General features: G+C 36.2%; 2 protein-coding genes, 1 long non-coding RNA gene and 1 pseudogene across 3 annotated transcripts; all 4 read left to right on the plus strand.

Annotated features, from left to right (window-relative positions):
- The first annotated feature begins 2,893 nt into the window (after nt 1–2,893).
- On the plus strand, nt 2,894–6,321 carry LOC125576503 (annotated as a pseudogene).
- Nucleotides 6,322–8,169: 1,848 nt separating this feature from the next.
- LOC125576504 lies at nt 8,170–9,517 on the plus strand. Its single transcript, XR_007314902.1, has 2 exons — nt 8,170–9,144; nt 9,248–9,517. It is a non-coding gene; the product is annotated as an uncharacterized LOC125576504 (long non-coding RNA).
- An 843-nt stretch (nt 9,518–10,360) lies between these two features.
- Nucleotides 10,361–13,198, plus strand: LOC106433401 (pyruvate dehydrogenase E1 component subunit alpha-2, mitochondrial). The gene is made up of 9 exons (XM_013874229.3): nt 10,361–11,134; nt 11,207–11,286; nt 11,599–11,608; nt 11,910–11,977; nt 12,180–12,275; nt 12,369–12,440; nt 12,531–12,584; nt 12,678–12,743; nt 12,832–13,198. The coding sequence occupies exons 1-9, from the start codon at nt 10,438–10,440 to the stop codon at nt 12,874–12,876; spliced, it is 1,188 nt and encodes a 395-aa protein (XP_013729683.2). The 5' UTR covers nt 10,361–10,437; the 3' UTR covers nt 12,877–13,198.
- A 2,951-nt stretch (nt 13,199–16,149) lies between these two features.
- On the plus strand, nt 16,150–17,712 carry LOC125576505 (probable galacturonosyltransferase-like 8). Its single transcript, XM_048736730.1, has one exon. The coding sequence runs from the start codon at nt 16,334–16,336 to the stop codon at nt 17,480–17,482; it is 1,149 nt and encodes a 382-aa protein (XP_048592687.1). The 5' UTR covers nt 16,150–16,333; the 3' UTR covers nt 17,483–17,712.
- Nucleotides 17,713–20,762: the final 3,050 nt, after the last annotated feature.

Below are 20,762 nucleotides of genomic sequence, written 5' to 3' on the forward strand. Positions count from 1 at the left end.
AAAAAATGTTGGTACTCAATATTTTACATGGACGAGATGGAACAAAGTAACTTCAGTATCAAGAGGTATTTATTGTGTGTACGTATAATTGCAACGTTCCAAAATAATTTGTATGTTTAAGAAGATATTTTATTTTCAAAATCTGGAATAAATAGTGTATAGTTTCAGAGGTAACATATTTTATATTATCACTACATTCCCATTGAAACCCTCTTTTACCATTTCAGAATGTAATTAAGGACATAAAAAATTCAAAATATGGAATAAAAAGTTCAAAATATGTAATAAATATGGAATAAATAATGTTAGAAATGGGTTGAGCAGAGAGAAGATACGAATTGCAGTCGGTGATTTTCGAATCAGACTCTGTCAGCTTATCAAAACTATTAACTCGGCGATTAAATATCCAGCTCTCTATGGAGTGACTGCGGATATTGTATCGCATATGCGGATATTTTATCGCATATGCGGATATTAATATTATGATTAGTTTAATTTTACATGGTTAGTTAATTTTTACATACAATGACATGTATATGCATAATATATATTATATGTATAATAATCACATAGTTATGATTCATTATTTGTGGTTGAAAACTATAAATCTTCTTAACATTATTTAATTCAAGATATAATGCAATCTACTTTGTTGTTAGTTTTTATTTTTTATTGTAAAATATACAAATTACATTCATTAATTTTTAAACTCTAAACTCTTGGTAAACCTTAAACCCTTGAGTATACTCTAACCCTTTGGCTTTACCGGATAAATCATAAACAATAAACTCAAAACTTTTGGATATACCGTAAACACTAATCTCTCTCTCTCTCTCTCCCTCTCTCTCCCTCTCTCCTCTCTCTCCTCTCTCTCCCTCTCTCCCACTCTCTCTCCCCTCTCCTCCTCCCTCCCTCTCTGTCCCTCTCTCTCTCCGTCCCTCCCTCTCCGTCCCTCTCTCTCCCTCCCTCTCTCTCTCACCTATTAATAGTGAGAAAAATGTCTTTATTATTGATTTACAACATTACAATATCGCGAATTCCACAAAAGTAAAACAAAAAAAAATTAATTAATAGAAAATCTAACAAAAGCCACATCTTAACCAATAGAAGAGTATACTATTGATAACACGTTTCAAAACTTAAACAATGTAAATGAGCTTCCGTTCAAACGCATGATTGATTCAATCTCCGCCAAAGATAAACTCTTAATTTGATCTTCTGATAAACTCAAGCCTGAAAGAACATGTAAAAATTAATTTGATCTACTGACGTTTTCTTTTGATAAAAACATCATAAGCTAAGAAGTAGAATATTCTTTAATAAATTCTCAATAAATCTTATACTTATAAGGTAATATTATTTTTGGAATATCTTGTTAATAAAGCTAAATGAGAACATCTCGTGAATAGATTGAACCCGAATTTTGGTTGACAAGTCTCACCATAAATATTAAGTTTTAAATGCATGATTTTAGGAGAGAAAATATCTTGTCAATTAATTTCGTTTCTCTGACATCTAAAATATTTAGTGAGTATTTAATGAATTAAACAGAGAAATGATCTCAAAAAGATGTTATTTGAATCGAGAAAACACAAAAGATAAGTATTAAAGTGATTTCAATTTTAGTAGTGTCGATGATTAAAATAAATCAGAAAATAAATTCTAAAAAATCAATCAACAAAATCAAGAGAATTCTTTCCATTTGTAATAAGGAAACTAATTATTACATGTATTAACTAATATTGTTGCGCAAGTAATGTTAATAGAGGGATTAAATTATTTTTTCCTTTTCAATCAGTATTCAATGTTACTTTCCTTTTATAGGGGATCGATGAATTAAAATAAATTATTTGATTTGATAAAATGACTTTATATTCTAATATATCTATAGACTACATAAAATAATAAACCAAAATATTTACTTGAATTGATAAAATGATTTTATATACCATACTTTCGACAATTAGTTACCATAAATAGTTATTAATAATATTATGTAAGTCATTTGGAATCCAAAATATTTATTTGAATTAATAAAATGGATTTATATACCATACTTTCGACAATTAGTTACCATAAATAGTTATTAATAATATTATGTAAGTCATTTGGAAAGTGATGTTAATTGGTCATTAAATTATGTTTTCCCTTGCAATTAGTATTCAATGGTACTTTCCTATTATAGTGGGATCGGTGAATTAAATGATATATCGAAATTACAAAATAAGGTAAGTATTTAAAATAAATCAAAAAGAAATTCTAAAAAATATTTAACAATAAACAAATATTCAATATAAAGTAAATTTAATTTTATTAATAATTTATAACATTCTGTAAATTATTTTAAAATTATGATAAATTTATTCTTTAAACAGCGATAAATAATTTAAAAATAATATTAATAAACATGTTTGAATTTTTTAATATTTAAAATAATTATTATATAATTATATTCGAATACAATTCATCAAGTAGAGTATAAAACAATTTTAATTATCTTATATAAAATTTCGTTCATTATATTTTATAGTTTATAAATATTAAAAGTAATAAATAAAACATTATTAATCTTTCTATAATTTCGAAAATCAGTTTCCATAAATTGTTATTATGTAGATTATATGGTAAGTGATGTTAAATGATTTTAGACTTACCTTAAATTTTAGATCAAAATTAAATAAATAAAAATTAAAAATCATCGACCAATCAAATTATAATAATTTTCTTGAAACTTCACCTATGAACGACACGTCACGAGAAATCACTAAAGTGACTTCTCTTTTAATATATAGGGGGATATATTTCATAATCCCAATAATTAACAATTTCTACTTTCCATTTTTTTGGTTCTCTTTTTGTGTACTGTATATACCCAATAATAGATAACAATTTATATTTTCCATTTTACTATATTCTTTGATATACATATACTGTATGTTCTTTCTCCCTCTCCAGTCTCCTTCACACAAAACAAAATCTATCATGGCTGAAGCTGAGAAGAAGACTGCAACGGAGATGGAGAGGAAACTGAAGAAAGAAGAGAAGGCTAAAGAGAAAGAGATGAAGAGGCAAAAGGCTTCTGAGAAAGCAAAGCTCGCCCAAGTGAAGTCAGCAAAACCCAAACCAGTAACCGACAAGAAGATCAACAAAGACGAAGAGACTCCTTCAGACACTCCTCCTGGTGAGAAGAAAAGGCTGTCTTCACAGATGGCCAAGCAGTACAACCCTTCTGCTGTAGAGACATCGTAAGTCTTCTCCCTAAAACCCTATTTTTTTTCCTAAAACCCTAGTTATACCCACCAGTTTATTAGATGATTTGTAATAACTCTGTTCCTTCTCCGTTCAACAGATGGTATGAATGGTGGGAGAGATCTGAGTTCTTCAAAGCCGAAGCAAAGAGCACCAAACCAAAGTTTGTGATTCTTCTTCCTCCTCCCAACGTTACAGGAGTCTTACACATCGGTCACGCTCTAACATGTGCGGTCCAAGACACACTCATCCGTTATAAAAGAATGTCTGGTTACAACGCACTGTGGCTTCCAGGTTTTGACCACGCAGGCATCGCTACACAAGACGTGGTCGACAAGGATCTAATGCGTGAGACAGGGAAGACCAGCCGCGACATTGGTCGCGAGGAGTTCTTGAAAAAAGCCTGGAAGTGGACACACAAGTACAGCGGCACGATAAAGACACAGCTGAGGCGTTTGGGGTCGTCTCTTGACTGGTCTCGCGAATGTTTCACTATGGACGAGGAGAGATCAAAGGCTGTGGTCGAAGCCTTCGTGAGGCTGCACAAGGAAGGTGTTATCTACAGAGGTGATCACCTTGTTAACTGGGACTGTTTCTCAAGAACAGCTAGATCCGAAGAAGAGATTGATCATGTTGAGATCAAAGGGAGAACGTTAAGGAACGTTCCTGGCTATGAGAAGCCTGTAGAGTTTGGTTTGATGACTTCATTCGCTTATCCTCTCGAGGACGGATCAGGAGAAGTTGTTGTTGCAACTACTAGAGTGGAGACGATGCTCGGCGATACCGCCATTGCTGTTCATCCTGATGATGCAAGATACAAGCATCTTCATACAAAGTTTGCTATGCATCCATTCAATGGAAGGAAGCTACTGATAGTCTGCGACGCAGACCTCGTTGACCCGGAGCTTGGTACTGGTTGTGTTAAGATCACTCCAGCGCATGAACAAAAGGACTACGAGCTCGGGAAGCTCCACCATCTGGAGGCTATAAACATCTTCACCGATGATGGTAAGATCAATAAGAACGGCGGGTGTAAATTCGAAGGAATGAAACGGTATGTGGCTCGTGAAGCTGTTGTGGAAGCTCTGCGTAGCAAAGGACTGTTGAGAGGTGTGGAAGAAAAAGACATGAGGATTGGTATTTTCTCAAGGAGTAATGATGTTGTTGAGCCTATGTTGAAGCCTCAGTGGTATGTGAGATGCAGCACAATGGGTAAGGAGGCGCTTGACGCTGCTGGTGACGGTAAACTCGAGATATACCAAAGCAGTACTCAGCAGATTGGAGGAGATGGTTAGAGAACGTGCATGACTGGTGCATCTCTAGGCAGATTCTATGGGGTCATAGGATCCCTGCTTGGTACGCTACTCTAGAAGAAGACCAGCTTAAGAAGTTTGGTACCTATATTGACCATTGGGTTGTTGCTAGTAACGAGGAAGAAGCTAGAGAAGAGGCTGAAGTTAAATTTGCTGGGAAGAAGCTGTTGGATCTCTCTCAAGATCCTGATGTGCTTGATACATGGTTCTCTTCAGGGCTGTTTCCTTTATCTGCTTTGGGATGGCCAGACCAGACAGAGGAACTCAAAGCTTTCTATCCAGGTTCTGTTCTTGAGACAGGGCTTGACATTCTTTTCTTCTGGGTGGCTCGCATGGTTATGTTGTCTATGAAACTGAGTGATGGGGTTGTTCCTTTTAGTAAAGTTTATTTGCATCCTATGGTACGTGATGCACATGGACGCAAGATGTCAAAGTCTCTTGGAAATGGTATTGATCCGCTTGAAGTTATCAACGGTGAGTCTCTTGCTGGTCTTCAGACTAGGTTAAAGAAAGGTAACTTGGATCCCAAGGAGCTGGTTGTTGCCAAGAAGGGGCAAGTGAAGGATTTTCCTAATGGTATCCCTGAGTGTGGCGCTGATGCTCTTCGGTTTGCTTTGGTTTCTTACACTGCTCAGTCTTATAACATAAACATGGATGTTCAAAGAGTTGTTTGTTATCGCCAGTGGTGTAATAAGCTGTGGAATGCTGTTAGGTTTGCAATGATGAAGCTTGGAGATGATTATACACCTCCTGTGAAAACTATGTGCCCTGAAACCATGCCTTTTAGTTGTAGATGGATTCTTTCCGTGTTGAACAAGGCAGTGATAAAGACTGTGGATTCATTGAATGGTTTTGAGTTAGCTGATGCAGCCAATACTGTTTACTCTTGGTGGCAGTATCAGTTTTGTGATGTGTTTATTGAAGCAATCAAGCCTTGTTTCTCTGGTGAAAACTCAGACAGGACACATGCGCAAGATACTCTATGGGTGTGTCTCGAGACTGGCTTGAGAATGCTGCATCCGTTTATGCCTTTTGTTACGGAAGAGCTGTGGCAAAGGTTGCCTTCACCGAAGGGTTGTGAACGGGAGGCTTCTATCATGATATGTGAGTACCCGTCTCCCATAGAGGAGTGGACAAACGAGAAGGTGGAAGCTGAAATGGAAATGGTTATGGCGACTGTGAAGACTATTAGGACACTGAGAGCTGCTGAGTCTATGGAGAGACAGAGGAATGAGAAGTTACATGCGTTTGCTCTCTGTGGAAATATAACAACTCTGGAGATTATGCAGTCTCATTAGCTGGAGATCAGAACTCTTGCAAGTCTCTCATCTTTTGAGGTTGTGTTGAAGGGAGAAGACATATCATCTCAAGCTGGATCAGCTGTTGTTGAGACGGTGAACGAGAACCTCAAAGTGTATCTCAAAGTGGATGGAGCAGCTATAGACCCCGAAGCTGAACGTGAGAAAATGAGAAAGAAGATTGAAGAGATACAAAACCAAAAGGAGAAGTTGGAGAAGAGTATGGGTGTGAGTTGGTATGAAGAGAAGGTTCCTGCACACATCAAGGAAGAGAATGCAAGGAAGCTTGAGAAGCTTCTTCAAGAGTTGAACCTATTTCAGGAGAGTTAATCATCTTCTAGTCTTATAGACTTTTATTTTTCCTTTATAGGTCTTATCAAGGAACTTATAGTCATGACTTTATTGTGAGAAGATTCTGACTTTTTAAATGAAATTAAAATATTATAATGCAGATGATCAAACTTGATACCTCCTCCAAGAATTCAACCTATGTACTTTCGTTTATAGTCTAATGTAATAATAAGCAAAGTTAACACAGAACAATAGGTATGTGTTTGTTGTCTAATCAAACTTCTGATCTTATAATACCAAATATAAAAATAGTTGATAAAATATTATCTTAAAGACCAAAGACGCAACAAGTTAAAATGAGGCTTTGATCAGAGATGAACCTGGTCGACCTTAAACCCAATTCAAGTTTAAATCATGAGGCTTAATTTACGGTATAAGTGGTATTGGGAAGACTACACTTGCAAAACGTTTCTATAACAAGATCATCGAAAACTTCGAGGAACAACGACTTTTCATCTCAAACATTAGAGAAAAGTCATCAGGACAAGATGGCTTAGTCAACCTACAAAAAACTTTCATTACTGAACTGTTCCGTCCGGCTCCTGAGATAGAAGATGTTAATGAGAAGATAAGAGAGAAAGTTCATGAGAAGAAGATTCTTGCGGTTTTAGTCGATGTTTGATAGTAATTAGTAAAGACCAGGTTGATGTGCTTGTCAGTGAAAGAAGATGGTATGGTGAAGGAAGTCTTATAGTCATCACTACCAGAGATGAGGAGATTCTTAATAGACTCTCTGTGAACCAAAAAGTATGAGGTCAAGTGCTTGAATGAGGATGTGTGATCAGATTAGAGACATGGGAATGCAGATGGTTGTTGAAGAAAGCGGAGAGTGTCCTGGAATGCGAAGTAGACTATGGGACCGTGGTGAAATCATGACAATGCTGAACAACATGAAGGTTTTTATTCTATCTACTGCAATAGCATCATTTGTATTTGACTCCTATGCTCAATTGCTCATGATGTTGTTTTCCTGTCATGGGGATGACAGGAAACAACATCCATCCGAGGAATTGTACTAGACTTCAAAAAGAAGTTTGTAAGGCAGCCAAGTGCAGATGGCATAAGCTCTGTGTTTAGTTACATGATGAGTATATTTGTAAGATTTACATCAGAGGATGAGAGTTCTGTAATCACCATTTCTGTAGAACATTTTGTACTGAGGAAGTAGTTGAGACTTCTTCAGATTAGTCATGTGGAGTTGCAAGAAAATCTCAACCTTCTTCCAGCTGACCCTGCATGAAAGTGATGTGCAGTGCATTTGATGCTTTCTTTTGGCGCTAGTGGACCAAGTTTAGTTGTCGGTTTAGATTTGGTATACAAAACTCGAACCAAAAATACATGATCTATAATGGTATTTTTTAACTTTTAGATATATGTTATCTATCAAAACAGAATCACAACGTAAACCTAAATTTGATTAACTTGTGATATTGCCAAAATTTGAACATTTATATTAACTATGCTTATTAATATGTCACTTAAAACCTTAATTATTTAACTAACTCAACTAGATATTCTTTTTAAATAAATAAAACATAATTATACAGATTTTTTTTTAATATTGCAATCTAATAAAATTTTATGAGATCTTAAAAAAAATTATACATTTTTGAATAACTATATAAACTTTATAAATATCTAAATAATTAAATAATTCTGTGATTGTTATTAAATAATTATTAGACATTAATATTAATTTAATTTGAAATGTTATACACAATATAAAATTTATGATACTATATATATGGTTATTATTATGTAATACTAAATTTACTATATCAGATCTACTATATATATATATATATATCTCTTTTCTTTTGTCAACTTTTACTATATATATATATATATATGCCTTTTTGAGAACAAATATCTACTATATATGTCCAAAAATCTACTATATATTAACAATCATCTTAATTAAATTTTCTATAAATTAAATATACTAGGTATATATATCGAACATGTTGAAATCTTATATATATACTAAAAATCTAAATTAGTTTTTTGAGATTTTATGATTTTAATAGTTTTCACTTGTTATCTCAGTTTTTCAATTGATATCAGCTAAATATAAAAGTTTTTTGGATTGCAAAAATAAATGCCACAATGTAAAAATACAATTTAATATTTATAACTCATTTCTACAAAGATATTGCTGTCAAAAAAAACAAAGATATTAATTTCAAATGGACTGATTAGATTAATGTTTTCTGTATATAAAGACATCCATACAACTCAAAGATTATTCATGTGCTAGTGCTACAAAGGTGAAGCTTGAACTCATAATATTTTTTCTAATTCGCTAATTACGTAGAAACTTTTTCACCATTCTGTTTCGATCATACCCAGTTAATATCTAGTATACTATAAGAATGTTAAACAATGAAATTTACATATTTCGCGGAGATATAATAGTTACATGAATGGTTTCTAAAATTTTTAAAGGTGTTTTCTTCGGCAAGTCTTAAACTGACGAAATATGAAGTATTCCTAGTTGAGAATCAGGATTTTACCACGTATATAGTTAGATTTGGGTTTGGATTAAATTAAAATGGAACTTAAATTTGATTAGATATATATTGTCATGTTGTCGTGCTCTATTTGGTTCAATCTTCAATGCATGTAAGTTTGAAATTATAGGAATTGTGAATTAAGATCTTTATGCAAAAAAATTTTCACCCGAAGATGTCAAAGTTACTTTCAAGAAAGTTATAATGTGTTTTAGTCTTTGGAGATGTTTTTTTTTAATTATTCTCTTTGTTTGTAAAATGAAGCTTCGACCAACTTCAAACCATGGATGGAGAGGGAAGTAAACCGAAAGCAAATATTGATGATGCGTATGCATATCTTAGGACTGTGAAGGATAAATTTCATAACGATCATGACAAATATGACAAATTTCTTGCTATTATGAATAATTTTGAAGCTCGGAGGTATGTATATTCATAGTTTCTGCAAAAAAAATTTAACCCTTGATGGGGTAACACTATAATTTTATTAAAACTAATTAGTTACAAATACAATCTTTATTTGTAGGATTGATAGGGCTCATTGCATAATAGAGGTGAAGGAACTATTTAAAGGACATCAAGACATGATATCTGGTTTCAATAAATTCTTGCCAGAGTCGTTGGAGATCTCTTGTGGCCCAACTTAGATAGAGGGTTTTACTATCCATCATTTTCATTTCGGATCTGAACCGACTTCGGTTTAGATTTGTTCTAAGTTGAATCTGTTCTTTCTTCATAAAGGAATCATGTTTTGGATTTAACCATTAAGGCTTAATAAAAATAAGGTTTCAAGATCTTTAATGTATCCAACTTTTTATTTATCATTCATGTTAACTCTTTAATCTAATAATCCAAGAACTCAAAAAATGATATTTCAAATCTTAAGAGAATTCAACAATTTATAGTATTATCATGTTGATAAAGTACATCGAGTTTTCAGAATGAAGTGAGGTCAACGTTTGATTTGATTTGGTTATTGTCTAGTTTCACAACAACAAAAAAAGAAAAAAAAGTCATGATATATATGCCATTGGAGTAAGATGCTTAAGGAATGAAAATTAAAATATATATGCACTTCAAGAAAAGCTAACTTTGAATTATGAATAAAAGCTTGTTGAGATTTTGAAAATGAAATAAGAGATTTGGGTCGTGCAAATAGGTTGAATGATTAAAAACTGCAGTCATAACCTTTCAGTTTTAAGGAACTACATGATCTTTTAAAAATTATAAAGCAGGAAACAGCTTGAGCTTTCTATATCACAACCAAAGAGTACCTAGTATCATAGTATGCTCCCAGTCCTACGGACTTGTAACCAACCATGTAAGAATCTTGGACGATGATATCAAAAAGCAACTCAAACTATTCAGTGTATTCACCAAGACACCAACTTAACATAGACAACAACAAACAAGTAGTAATTCTGAAAAAAAAAAAAAAAAAAAAAAAACAAGTAGTAATTCTCCATTTGTTGATTTCACCAGATAAATCCAAACTGAGTTCTCCTTGTAAACAGACGCAACATAATTTGTCTCTTTGTTGTCTTGACGGAAAAAGTTGACTTTCTATTACGTTTTGTCGAAATGACCATTAAAGGCTTTGACTTTAGAGGAGGAACCCTTCTTACATAACTTCTTCCCCTCACTTCAACCAAAAAAAAAAAAAACAGTTCCGATCTTTGAAAAAAAAATAAAGATTCCAAACCAAATCGGAGGAAGATGGCGCTATCACGACTCTCTCTACGATCCAACCGCTTCCTCCAACCGTCGACAACCACCGCCGCCCTACCTTCCTCCCTCCGCCGCCACGTCTCCACAGACACAACCCCCATCACAATCGAAACCGCCGTCCCTTTCGAGTCCCACCTCTGCGACGCGCCGTCGCGCTCCGTGGAGACCTCCTCCTCCGAGATCCTCTCCTTCTTCCGCGACATGGCTCGCATGCGCCGCATGGAGATCGCCGCCGACTCGCTCTACAAGTCCAAACTGATCCGCGGGTTCTGCCACCTCTACGACGGGCAGGAGGCTCTGGCCGTGGGGATGGAGGCGGCGATCACCAGGAAGGACGCGATCATCACGTCGTACAGGGACCACTGCACGTTCCTGGGACGCGGAGGGGAGCTGGTGGACGCGTTCTCGGAGCTGATGGGGAGGAAGTGGGGGTGCTCCAACGGCAAAGGAGGGTCGATGCATTTTTACAAGAAGGACGCGTGTTTCTACGGCGGCCATGGGATCGTTGGCGCGCAGATTCCGTTGGGGTGTGGTTTGGCTTTCGCTCAGAAGTACTCCAAGGAGGAGTTTGTTACTTTTACTTTGTATGGTGACGGTGCTGCTAATCAGGGGCAGTTGTTTGAGGCTTTGAATATTGCTGCTCTTTGGGATTTGCCTGCCATTCTTGTTTGCGAGAATAACCACTGTGAGTTCTTTTTTTTTTGTGTTTTTTTGATAAAGTTTGAATCGTTGATTGATTGAGTTTGGTTTGGTGTAGATGGAATGGGGACTGCTACGTGGAGGTCTGCTAAGAGTCCTGCTTATTTTAAGCGTGGAGACTATGTTCCTGGCTTGAAGGTGAGTCTGAATCGTTTAATGTCATGATCTTGAGTGTTAGCAATGTTATTGCATAGTAGACTTCTGATTAAATATGGTACGTGTAGGTATATAACGCTTTGCGCACTAACTGAGTGAGAAAGGACGAACCTTTTATGTGATATTTGAATCTGTTATACGTTTGGATTATGAGAATTAAAATGGTATTGTCTCCAAAATGTCTCCAAAGTCGTTAGCTTTATTGTTCAGTGGGTTCTATAGTTTTAACCAATAGTATTGTATTCTCTGTGTGACTTTAAAGCTATCTAATGACCGTGTTTTTGCTTTGGGTAGGTGGATGGTATGGATGCGCAGTGCCGGCTCAATAGGGAGTGCGGCCGGTGCGACCGCCCCGGGTCCGGTTCAAATCTTACAATATTAGGGGCCCTAATTATTTAATTAGCATATCTGATTTAGATTTAAACAGTATTAAAACAATGTATCACAATTTTTTCTAGTTAAATTATCAAAGAGAATATACATGTTAATTTGATGCTCGAGTCGAAATTTCAGAAAATTTTTTTACCAACGTTAAAAAATTAACTTACTATAGGGGCCTTAAAATTCTTTTTGCCCAAGGGCCCTTCTATATATTAAGCCGGCCCTGGATGCGCTGGCTGTGAAACAGGCGTGCAAGTTCGCCAAGGAGCATGCGCTCAAGAATGGACCTATTGTAAGTCTGTTCAATGCTTTTATCAAGTTTTAATTCTTGATTCCTTTGTTTCCAGTCTTTGGCTTCTCTGAAATGGAACATAATCAATATGACTCTTTGAGCTTATTTGTTAGCAACGCATCTATTAGCATATATTTGAATATTGTAATCGATTCTGCACCTAGTGATTTGACCCAACAGACCGTTGCTATTAACTTTGCAGGTCCTTGAGATGGACACCTATAGATACCACGGTCACTCTATGTCTGACCCAGGAAGTACCTACCGTACACGTGACGAAGTCTCCGGCGTGAGACAGGTTAGTTCTTTCTTTCTTTTTGTAAAAACACTGCTCCAAAGCGTCAGAAGATTTTAATAATGTAAAAGTTTCATTGGTGGTGTTACCTTTTAGGTGCGTGATCCTATTGAAAGGGTGCGAAAGTTGCTCTTATCTCATGACATAGCTACAGAAAAAGAGCTCAAGGTACTCTTTTTTCTCTACCTTCACATCCTCCACATACAAACATAATCATCATTTCCATATGCAAATGACAATCCTCTCTTGACTTTAAAGGACATGGAGAAAGAGGTGAGGAAAGAAGTGGATGACGCCGTAGCTCAGGCAAAGGTAATCTAATCTCATGGCTCTTTCTACCTTTGTCCTTTTTATTCATATATCAAAGCATTTTATACAAATTTCTTCTCTTTAAACTTGTTACAGGAGAGCCCTGTACCAGAGCCATCTGAGCTATTCACAAACATGTACGTCAAAGACTGCGGAGTTGAGGTACTGTCTTTAACTCTGCGGCATTGTAGTTCTTTGCACATAAGATGAATCTAGTGATTTATGCAATTTTCTCCGTTGGAATGTGCAGTCATTTGGAGCAGACAGAAAAGAACTCAAAGTCACACTTGCATAAACCTTGTTCCATAGGAGATGAAGGTTCTCAATAAATGCACTCACAATTCTTGAGTCTTGCTACCAAAATCATTTCTGGTTTACATTTTCATTGAGCCATTGCTTTTTGATTAAGCTTTTTTGTCATTTTTAAATACACTTCAACCACATTGTTACTGACACAGAAGCAATAAGCTTTGGATCTTGCGAGTCTTTCTCTATGTGTGAGAAATGATAAGAGAAGCAAGAAGAGAGCAGTTCAGAAAATATCTCATCTTCTTTGTATGTATTTAAAAGGATCGTGACGTGTGAGTTCAAAAATCATCAAGAACCCGTGTGTTTAATATCGTCATCTAAAACTACAAATGACACATTTATAGTTAAATAGATAAAATGGAGAGTAATATCAAAAAAAAAAAGATAAAATGGAGAGAAAAACCAACTTCGTCGTCGGTAGCAATAAAGCCTCATGAATTCTTATTATCTTTGCTTCTACTCCAAGTCCTTTTCTCATTCCCTACTATCACACACCAAATCCTACTGAACCGGTGAACTCAATGACGCACTCACTCTTTTAGTTTTCTTGTGACTACTAATCACCAATAAGAAACGTTGATTCATTCTCTCTTTTTTTTTCTTTCTTAACCCGGTATTTGTTTCTCCATATATACATAGGTGGTGTGAAATAGAAACCATCATGGATGTTGAATTGTTGTTCCTAACACCACCACGAATCACTAATTCATAAAAGTTTTGATCTGAATTCAAAGAGTAAAGCTCAGAGCAAGGCTAAGGCTGATGTAGAAACATGGAGCACATTAGGTTAATGTCGAAACATCCTCCAGAACTCGTTTGCTGTGTCTTTAAAAACATGGGTTGATCAAGGACTCAATCATTTGTTGTCTTTTGAAGTTTACTAATGTTTAAGAAACTCTAATTTTCATGTAATTATTTTATTTATGCTGTAAGAAACGGTTATGTATACTGATTTGGCCAGCGTGGGACATGCCGTGAAATTGCTCCAACCCATCTCTATTTCTGCCTCTATAATAGAGATTTCTATTTTTTCCTCTATTTATAGAGGAAGAAATAGCATTCCTCTATTTTTTACTTTATATTTTAGAGATTGCTATTTTAGAGGAATACATTGGAGCATATCTCACCTCTATTATAGAGTTCCCCTATTTTAGAGGTGAAAATAGCAAAATACATTGGAGATGGTCTAATAAGCTTCTGGTAATAATTCTAATAAAGTTGTACTTTGGTTGTAGCTAATGTTCTCGTGGAGTTTGAGGTAAACTTACATGTTTAGTTCAAGCTTCAACCATTTTTTTTGGATCTTGTGAATTAAATCACAGCTTATTGGATTCTTATGAACCATCCTCTACATAGTGATAAGAGCCAAACAAACCATTGCCTTTTTTTGCAGATCCTCGAGATGGAGGATGTTTCGACACTTCAACATTTGTGATTGACACCAAGCAAATATCAATTTTTCTCTAAGAGAAGCAAGAAGAGAGCAGTTAAGAATGTCGACACGTGAAGACAAAATCATCAAGAACCCGTGTTTAAATTAGTTCTCTACAACTACAAATGACACACTAAAATTTTAAAAACAAATAAATGAAAAGAAGAACCTACTTCTTCGTCGGTAGCAATAAAACCATATGAATGCTCATGTCCCTACCACCTAACTTCAATTATTGTTGCTTTTACTACAAGTCCCTTTCTCATCCTCCACATCAACACACCAAACCCTAACGAACCGGTAAACTCAATGACGCACTCAACTCTTTTTTTTTCTTGCATTTTCTTAATATATAATTTGGATTTCTTGTAACTTACTAATCACTATCAAGTAACGTTGATTCATTCTCCCTTTCTTTAATCCGACATTTGGCTTTCTATAGGCCTTTAGGAACCTAACCATACTTAGTTTGACAAGTTTATAGAGTGTTCCAGTGTCTAACAAACAATTCAAGAATATTCCAAACGTATTCGACGAAAATCTTACATCGTGTTCTCTTCTCATACTCTAGAAAAAGTCCGAAGCACATCACATATCATATCACATCACATAGAAAGTGAACATATATAAATTTTCTATATATTATATGGTTACGTCGAGCAAGAGCTGCACTACCCAATGGGAATATTCGCTATAATTGGCTCAGTAGTCGCTACCAGCAACCCCATTTTAAAATACAAACAAGAGAACAAAATTTAATTTAATATCCTAAATGAAATCTTGCCGACAAAAACATTTATCCTTGTAAAAATTCGGATTTATGTCTTTCTTTTTTTCTTCCAGCTAAAATATACATTTTCCCTTTTTTTTAACTACGAATGAATACGCACGAGCGGGTGATACGCATAAAACCGGAATGATAGCCTTTTTTGGTCATGTTTCTATAAATTGTGTAAGATACGTTAAGTTTAAAAATCATTTTTAACTGATTGTGATATGTGAATGTTAGAATCTATAGTTTCCTTGTTTGGTTGTGCAAAATTTAATGCTATTTTCACCTTTTTATAAGGAAATCTTACATGCTTTTTCCTTTAACATTAGTTAGGAACTCTTTTTTTTCTCTAATAGGAACTTTATTCCTTGCTTGGCTGTACAAAATCTCATATTTATAGAAATTTGTAAAGAAAAAGGATATTATCTTATTATTTTCCCAAAAACATTATTGGGAAATATTTTCTGGGGTAGATGGTATTGCTTGCCAGTACGAAACTCGTATATTTTTTGTAAATAAAATGAAAATTATTCTTTGTTCAACTGGCAAACCAGCATTTATTCACAGACATTTTCTGGTATCTCAATGCCATTTTTTCATAAGAATTATTATTACAAGCAAATATATGTGTGCAGCGCACGTGACAAGTTGTTTACATTCAACTTCTAATCTTTCAATCTCACCCGTCCAAATCGCCACAATGGAGCCCGTTTCACAAAAGCGAATCATCCAGCTGTTTCCCTCGACCTTCATAGCTGGCACTGTCTTAATGGGTCAAGACAAGTTTCCAAAACCAACCTTTCGTTTTCTCTACAGTACACCCTCCCGCAGAGGAACGTATCCAGTCTTATTAAACTCACGGTACTCACCGATATCTTGAAATTAACTTTTTTTAGTATGGGTTAATCAAAGTTTAGGGATTGCCTTTGTAAACTTTCCCTTAACGACTAAGCCATACTGCCTTCTCACGCGCTACTAACGAAGCGTGAGTTTCAGTCTCCTAAACGAGGAAACCAAATCATGAGAATCCAAAGTAGACATCTCATTTATAACCAATCTTTTTCTTCTTCGACTTCCTCTTTCCTTATCTCTCCATCTCAGTGGAGAGACAAAGGAACATTCTTGAAATCTTTCCTGCACAATGCTAACTCTTTAGCAGATTCAAGAAACAAAGCTCAAATCTTTCTTCACACCCGCTTTGAATCTAAACGTGTTCTTGTTCTTGTTCTTGTTCTGATAATGCGGTCAAACGCCGTCGTTTTAGCGGCGGTCTTGTGTTTGTTTCTTCTACCACCGTTCGCCGTCGGGATACGTACCGGTCCGGGGAGGATCACGACCGTCAACGGCGGAAGAAATGCGTTTAGTAAACTCGGTCCGTTCATGGAAGCTCCGGAATACAGAAACGGCAAGGAGTGCGCTTCTCTAGTAAACAGAGAGAACTTCGTGTCGTCTTCCAACGACCCTTCTCTAGTCCACATCGCAATGACTCTAGACTCCGAGTATCTACGCGGCTCGATCGCAGCCGTCCACTCCGTTCTCCGCCACGCGTCGTGTCCAGAAAACGTCTTCTTCCACTTCATCGCGGCCGAGTTCGACTCAGCGAGTCCCCGCGTACTGAGCCAACTCGTCCGGTCGACTTTCCCGTCGCTGAGCTTCAAAGTCTACATCTTCAGGGAAGACACGGTGATCAACCTCATATCGTCGTCGATCAGACAGGCTCTCGAGAACCCGCTGAACTACGCGAGAAACTACCTCGGAGACATACTCGACCGGAGCGTTGACCGAGTCATCTACCTCGACTCGGACGTGATCGTTGTCGACGACATAACCAAGTTATGGAGCACTGAGTTGACCGGGACACGTGTCATCGGGGCTCCGGAGTATTGCCACGCGAACTTCACGCACTACTTCACTTCCAACTTCTGGTCAGACCCGGTTTTACCGGGTCAGATCTCGGGTCGGACGCCTTGCTACTTCAACACGGGGGTGATGGTGATGGACATGGTTAGGTGGAGGGAAGGGAGCTACAGGGAGAAGCTAGAGAAGTGGATGCAGCTCCAGAAGAAGATGAGAATCTACGATCTTGGTTCTTTGCCACCGTTCTTGCTCGTGTTCGGAGGGAATGTTGAAGCTATCGATCATAGATGGAACCAGCACGGTCTAGGAGGGGACAACATACGAGGAAGCTGTCGGTCTCTGCATCCTGGACCGGTGAGTTTGTTGCATTGGAGTGGGAAAGGGAAGCCGTGGGTGAGACTTGATGAGAAGAGGGCTTGTCCGTTGGATCATCTTTGGGAGCCGTATGATCTGTATAAGCATAAGATCGAGAGAGTTAAAGATCAGGCTCTGCTTTGGTTTGCTTCTTTGTCGGAGTTAGCTGATGATTGAAGCTTCTTGTGAGAGTGGTTAAAAGAAAAGTTTACATTTGTTTATTTTCATGTTGTGCGTTTTTACAGATACATTTGTTCAGGTGATTCTTTGATTTTGTGGTGTATAAATGGAATTAGAGAGGGAGAGAGTGAGAGATATAGAGGCTGTTGATGAACCCTTCTTTGAGAATTCTTTTTTCATTTTGGTGCATCTTCTTGTTCCTTAATAAAACTCATCTTGAAGTGCCTCTTGAGATTTTTCATTTTAGACCATTTAGGTTGTGTATAGAGAAGCTTGGGTGATAAGGAATAGATTGGTAATGAATATTCTGTCCTCTACCGCTATGGTAAGAGATGCCTAATCAAACCTAATCATGTGTGCATGCCATGATCGACCTTAAGATTTATGAGGTTTAAAACAATTATGGATTAAAGTTAGGACGATCTACACGTATATATATTTGGAATGGTTTGTGAAGTAGTTCAAATTTGAAGGCCAATGTGGATGACTGTTTCATTCGGTTGTTCCTAAACCGGGCTTGAGTGTGTGCATTATTTTGAAACGGAGAAGAAGAATATGATCAGTGCCTAGGTTTGTGATGACAATATAAATAGGCTTTTAGCGATTGGTTTTGACTTTTGACATTAATAAACCTGGTGAAGGACGAAGGATTGGTCATATTTGTTTTCGTTATCAAAACCATGATTACAAACATGACATAAACACAGTGTCGTTTAGGGATTACTAATGGGCTGGACTGTGAAAGCCCAAATAACATTTTTTATGTGTCCATAACTATTTCGTTGTAGTTCACCGATGACTTTGAGAGTTATGGGAGATAAAGACATTGTGAAACGTGCGTTTAAAACGTTTTAGAAGAGTTATGACTTCAAAGCTTCTGTCGACGAGCAAAAGCCAGCTCTGAAGCAGGTATATTAGTATTTTTAGTAATGTTTTTTGTGAAAAATAACCACTGATTCAGCTGCTTAAACATCAGAATGCAGCAAAGCCAACTACGAAAGCAAGTGGCATGGAGAAGAGAAGTAGTACTAACACTCGTGGAGTGAAAAGCAATGTGAGAGCTGAGAAACAACAAAAGGAAGTAATATCTCTCTCCCATGAGTCATGACCAAACTAAACATTGGAGGTTTGTGAACTTGCGCTAATGCTTTTTCTTCACGGTGTTTTCAGGTTTCCAGATCTGGTGCAGGACCTGTAGAGAAGCCACGCTTGCAGAAGAACCCTAAGGCTGGAGTATTGATGCCAAAACTAGGAGGGACTCTCTTAATCCGAACGCAAGTTCTCTTCCAGTATACGTACCTTACAAAGAGGATTTGCAGCATAGGTGTTAGGATAGTTATAATCGGTCCGGTTTTAGTATGATCTTTGCCACCAATGTTGTTCCATTTAGTGAAGAGCCAATGATCTTTTTGTTATATAGAGAAGTCTCTAGTTGTTAAAAACAAGCCTAACGTTAATATCTCTGAGGGATGGATGATGAATGGTTATAATTCCTGTGTATGTGTATAGAGTATAGACTATGAGAATCATACAGTTTGTTTTGAGGATGAGTCAGAGCTACCATCTTTGGCTGTGGTAATCTTATATCTTGAAAGATATTTGGGCCTTTGAAAAAAAATTATTCACGGTTTCGAAGAAGCAATGATAAAATTTTAGAAGTTATTAATTTCATTTATGTTTTTAAAAATTATAAATAAAAATTTGAGAAGTATAATTAAAATTTTAAAATTTTAGATCTTAATATATACTCCCTGTTTCATATTAGATGATGTTTCTGTTTGACCGCTCTAATTGCATATGCTAAAGCTAAATGCATAACAATAAGCTCATTATAGAATTTGGACTTAAGCCTAAACTGTTTCCTCGCATAATCATATGACAAAGCGTACCAAATTCCAAATTTTAATGTTTTTGTTTTCCTTTGAATTTGAATTTGACTGTATTGAATGAGATCCATAATTATTTTCCTTAGTTACGAGATGAGAGAGAATATCAATAGTCGATAATCATTTACGCAAGACTCAATAGTCGATAATCATTTACTATAAATTCATCACTCATGCAAGGTTTTGAACCTCACTCGAAATAAGAAAAGCTCATTTGAAGTGTTATTACTAATGAAAATGTTTGGATTCGGATGCTTCATGATGTTCGTCTCGTGTGTGGTGATGATAGTGCAGGCTGCGATAAGTCTCGCTACTGTCTTAGGATATGTTTTGTGCCCAAGTTGTAATCGATCGGGCTTATAAGTCAGATCTCACTATGAATTAATAAAAAATAATTTCTTCTTATTTCTTTAATCTCTCTTACTTATTTTTTGTGCTATTTACACATGACTCTATATTCCGGAATTGTTTACGTTCGAATTTTCCTGTTACACGTTCCTTTCTATAGTTGTTAGCTTCTCTGTTATTTGCACGTAGTCAATGTTGATATATGTTCATTAATTATGAGTTTGTTTATCTTTCAAAAAATTGTTTACTATAAGCTTTTTGAGGCATAAGCTTATAACCTCTTTGTATTGGGGATCATAATAGGCTGTGTAATCTCCTTCGCCAATAGTCAAACTCGCTATCTTGAACACTCTTCTAGAACCGAAACAACAAAAAACTGAAAAGCCAAAGAACTAAATGCTCATTGCTAGCTTAAACCATTATAAAAAAAGTTTACACAGAAAGTAATTATGATAATTAAATGTGATTTGGTTAATTCGAAAAATAATTGTAGAAGATTGATTAAATTACTAGTCTAGAAAAACAATGGTCTTCAGAGTAGAATCATCTTAGCAAAAGAAAATTGGTTGGCTCGCCATAGTCTTTTCCGGTCAAAGTGGTATGAAAATGCCAAAGCATTGATAATTAACGTGTGCGTCTGTTTGTGTATTTTGATCAAGAAGCCAATAGCGGATTGAGCTTAGCCCTCTTATTTCATTTTAAAGTTCATACCACCATTCACATGAAAAAGAAAAGGCATGTCATTACTGAGTATATAAGAAATCCTAAACCTAATTTTGATCTTAAAGCATTGTACAAAGGTTGATTTTCATGTGCTTTTTGAAGAAGAGAAATGAAATTCACTCAGCCTACACGACTGCTCCATTAAGAAAGCGGAGCTCGAGCAAGAACATACTGAGAAAGAGCTCGTTTAAGAAGGGGGTGGCTGGGGCATATACACCAATTGATCAGGAAGAGGAAGAGAGCAGCAGAGAGAGGAACAAGAAGCCATGTAGTCAGTGGCGGAGCCAGAAATTTTTTGTACTGGGGTCAAAAAAAAATCA

The sequence above is a fragment of the Brassica napus genome, chromosome A7 (genome assembly GCF_020379485.1).
Source record: "Brassica napus cultivar Da-Ae chromosome A7, Da-Ae, whole genome shotgun sequence".
NCBI classification, from domain to species: Eukaryota; Viridiplantae; Streptophyta; class Magnoliopsida; order Brassicales; family Brassicaceae; genus Brassica; species Brassica napus.

What these genes read in the sequence shown, in the direction of transcription:
- LOC106433401 (XM_013874229.3), top strand. Translation starts at nt 10,438, where the DNA reads ATGGCGCTATCACGACTCTCTCTACGATCCAACCGCTTCCTCCAACCG. An exon ending in CGCTCAAGAATGGACCTATT is followed by an intron (nt 11,978 to 12,179) that starts GTAAGTCTGTTC and finishes TTAACTTTGCAG; the next exon opens with GTCCTTGAGATGGACACCTA. An exon ending in AAGTCTCCGGCGTGAGACAG is followed by an intron (nt 12,276 to 12,368) that starts GTTAGTTCTTTC and finishes GTTACCTTTTAG; the next exon opens with GTGCGTGATCCTATTGAAAG.
- LOC125576505 (XM_048736730.1), top strand. Translation starts at nt 16,334, where the DNA reads ATGCGGTCAAACGCCGTCGTTTTAGCGGCGGTCTTGTGTTTGTTTCTT.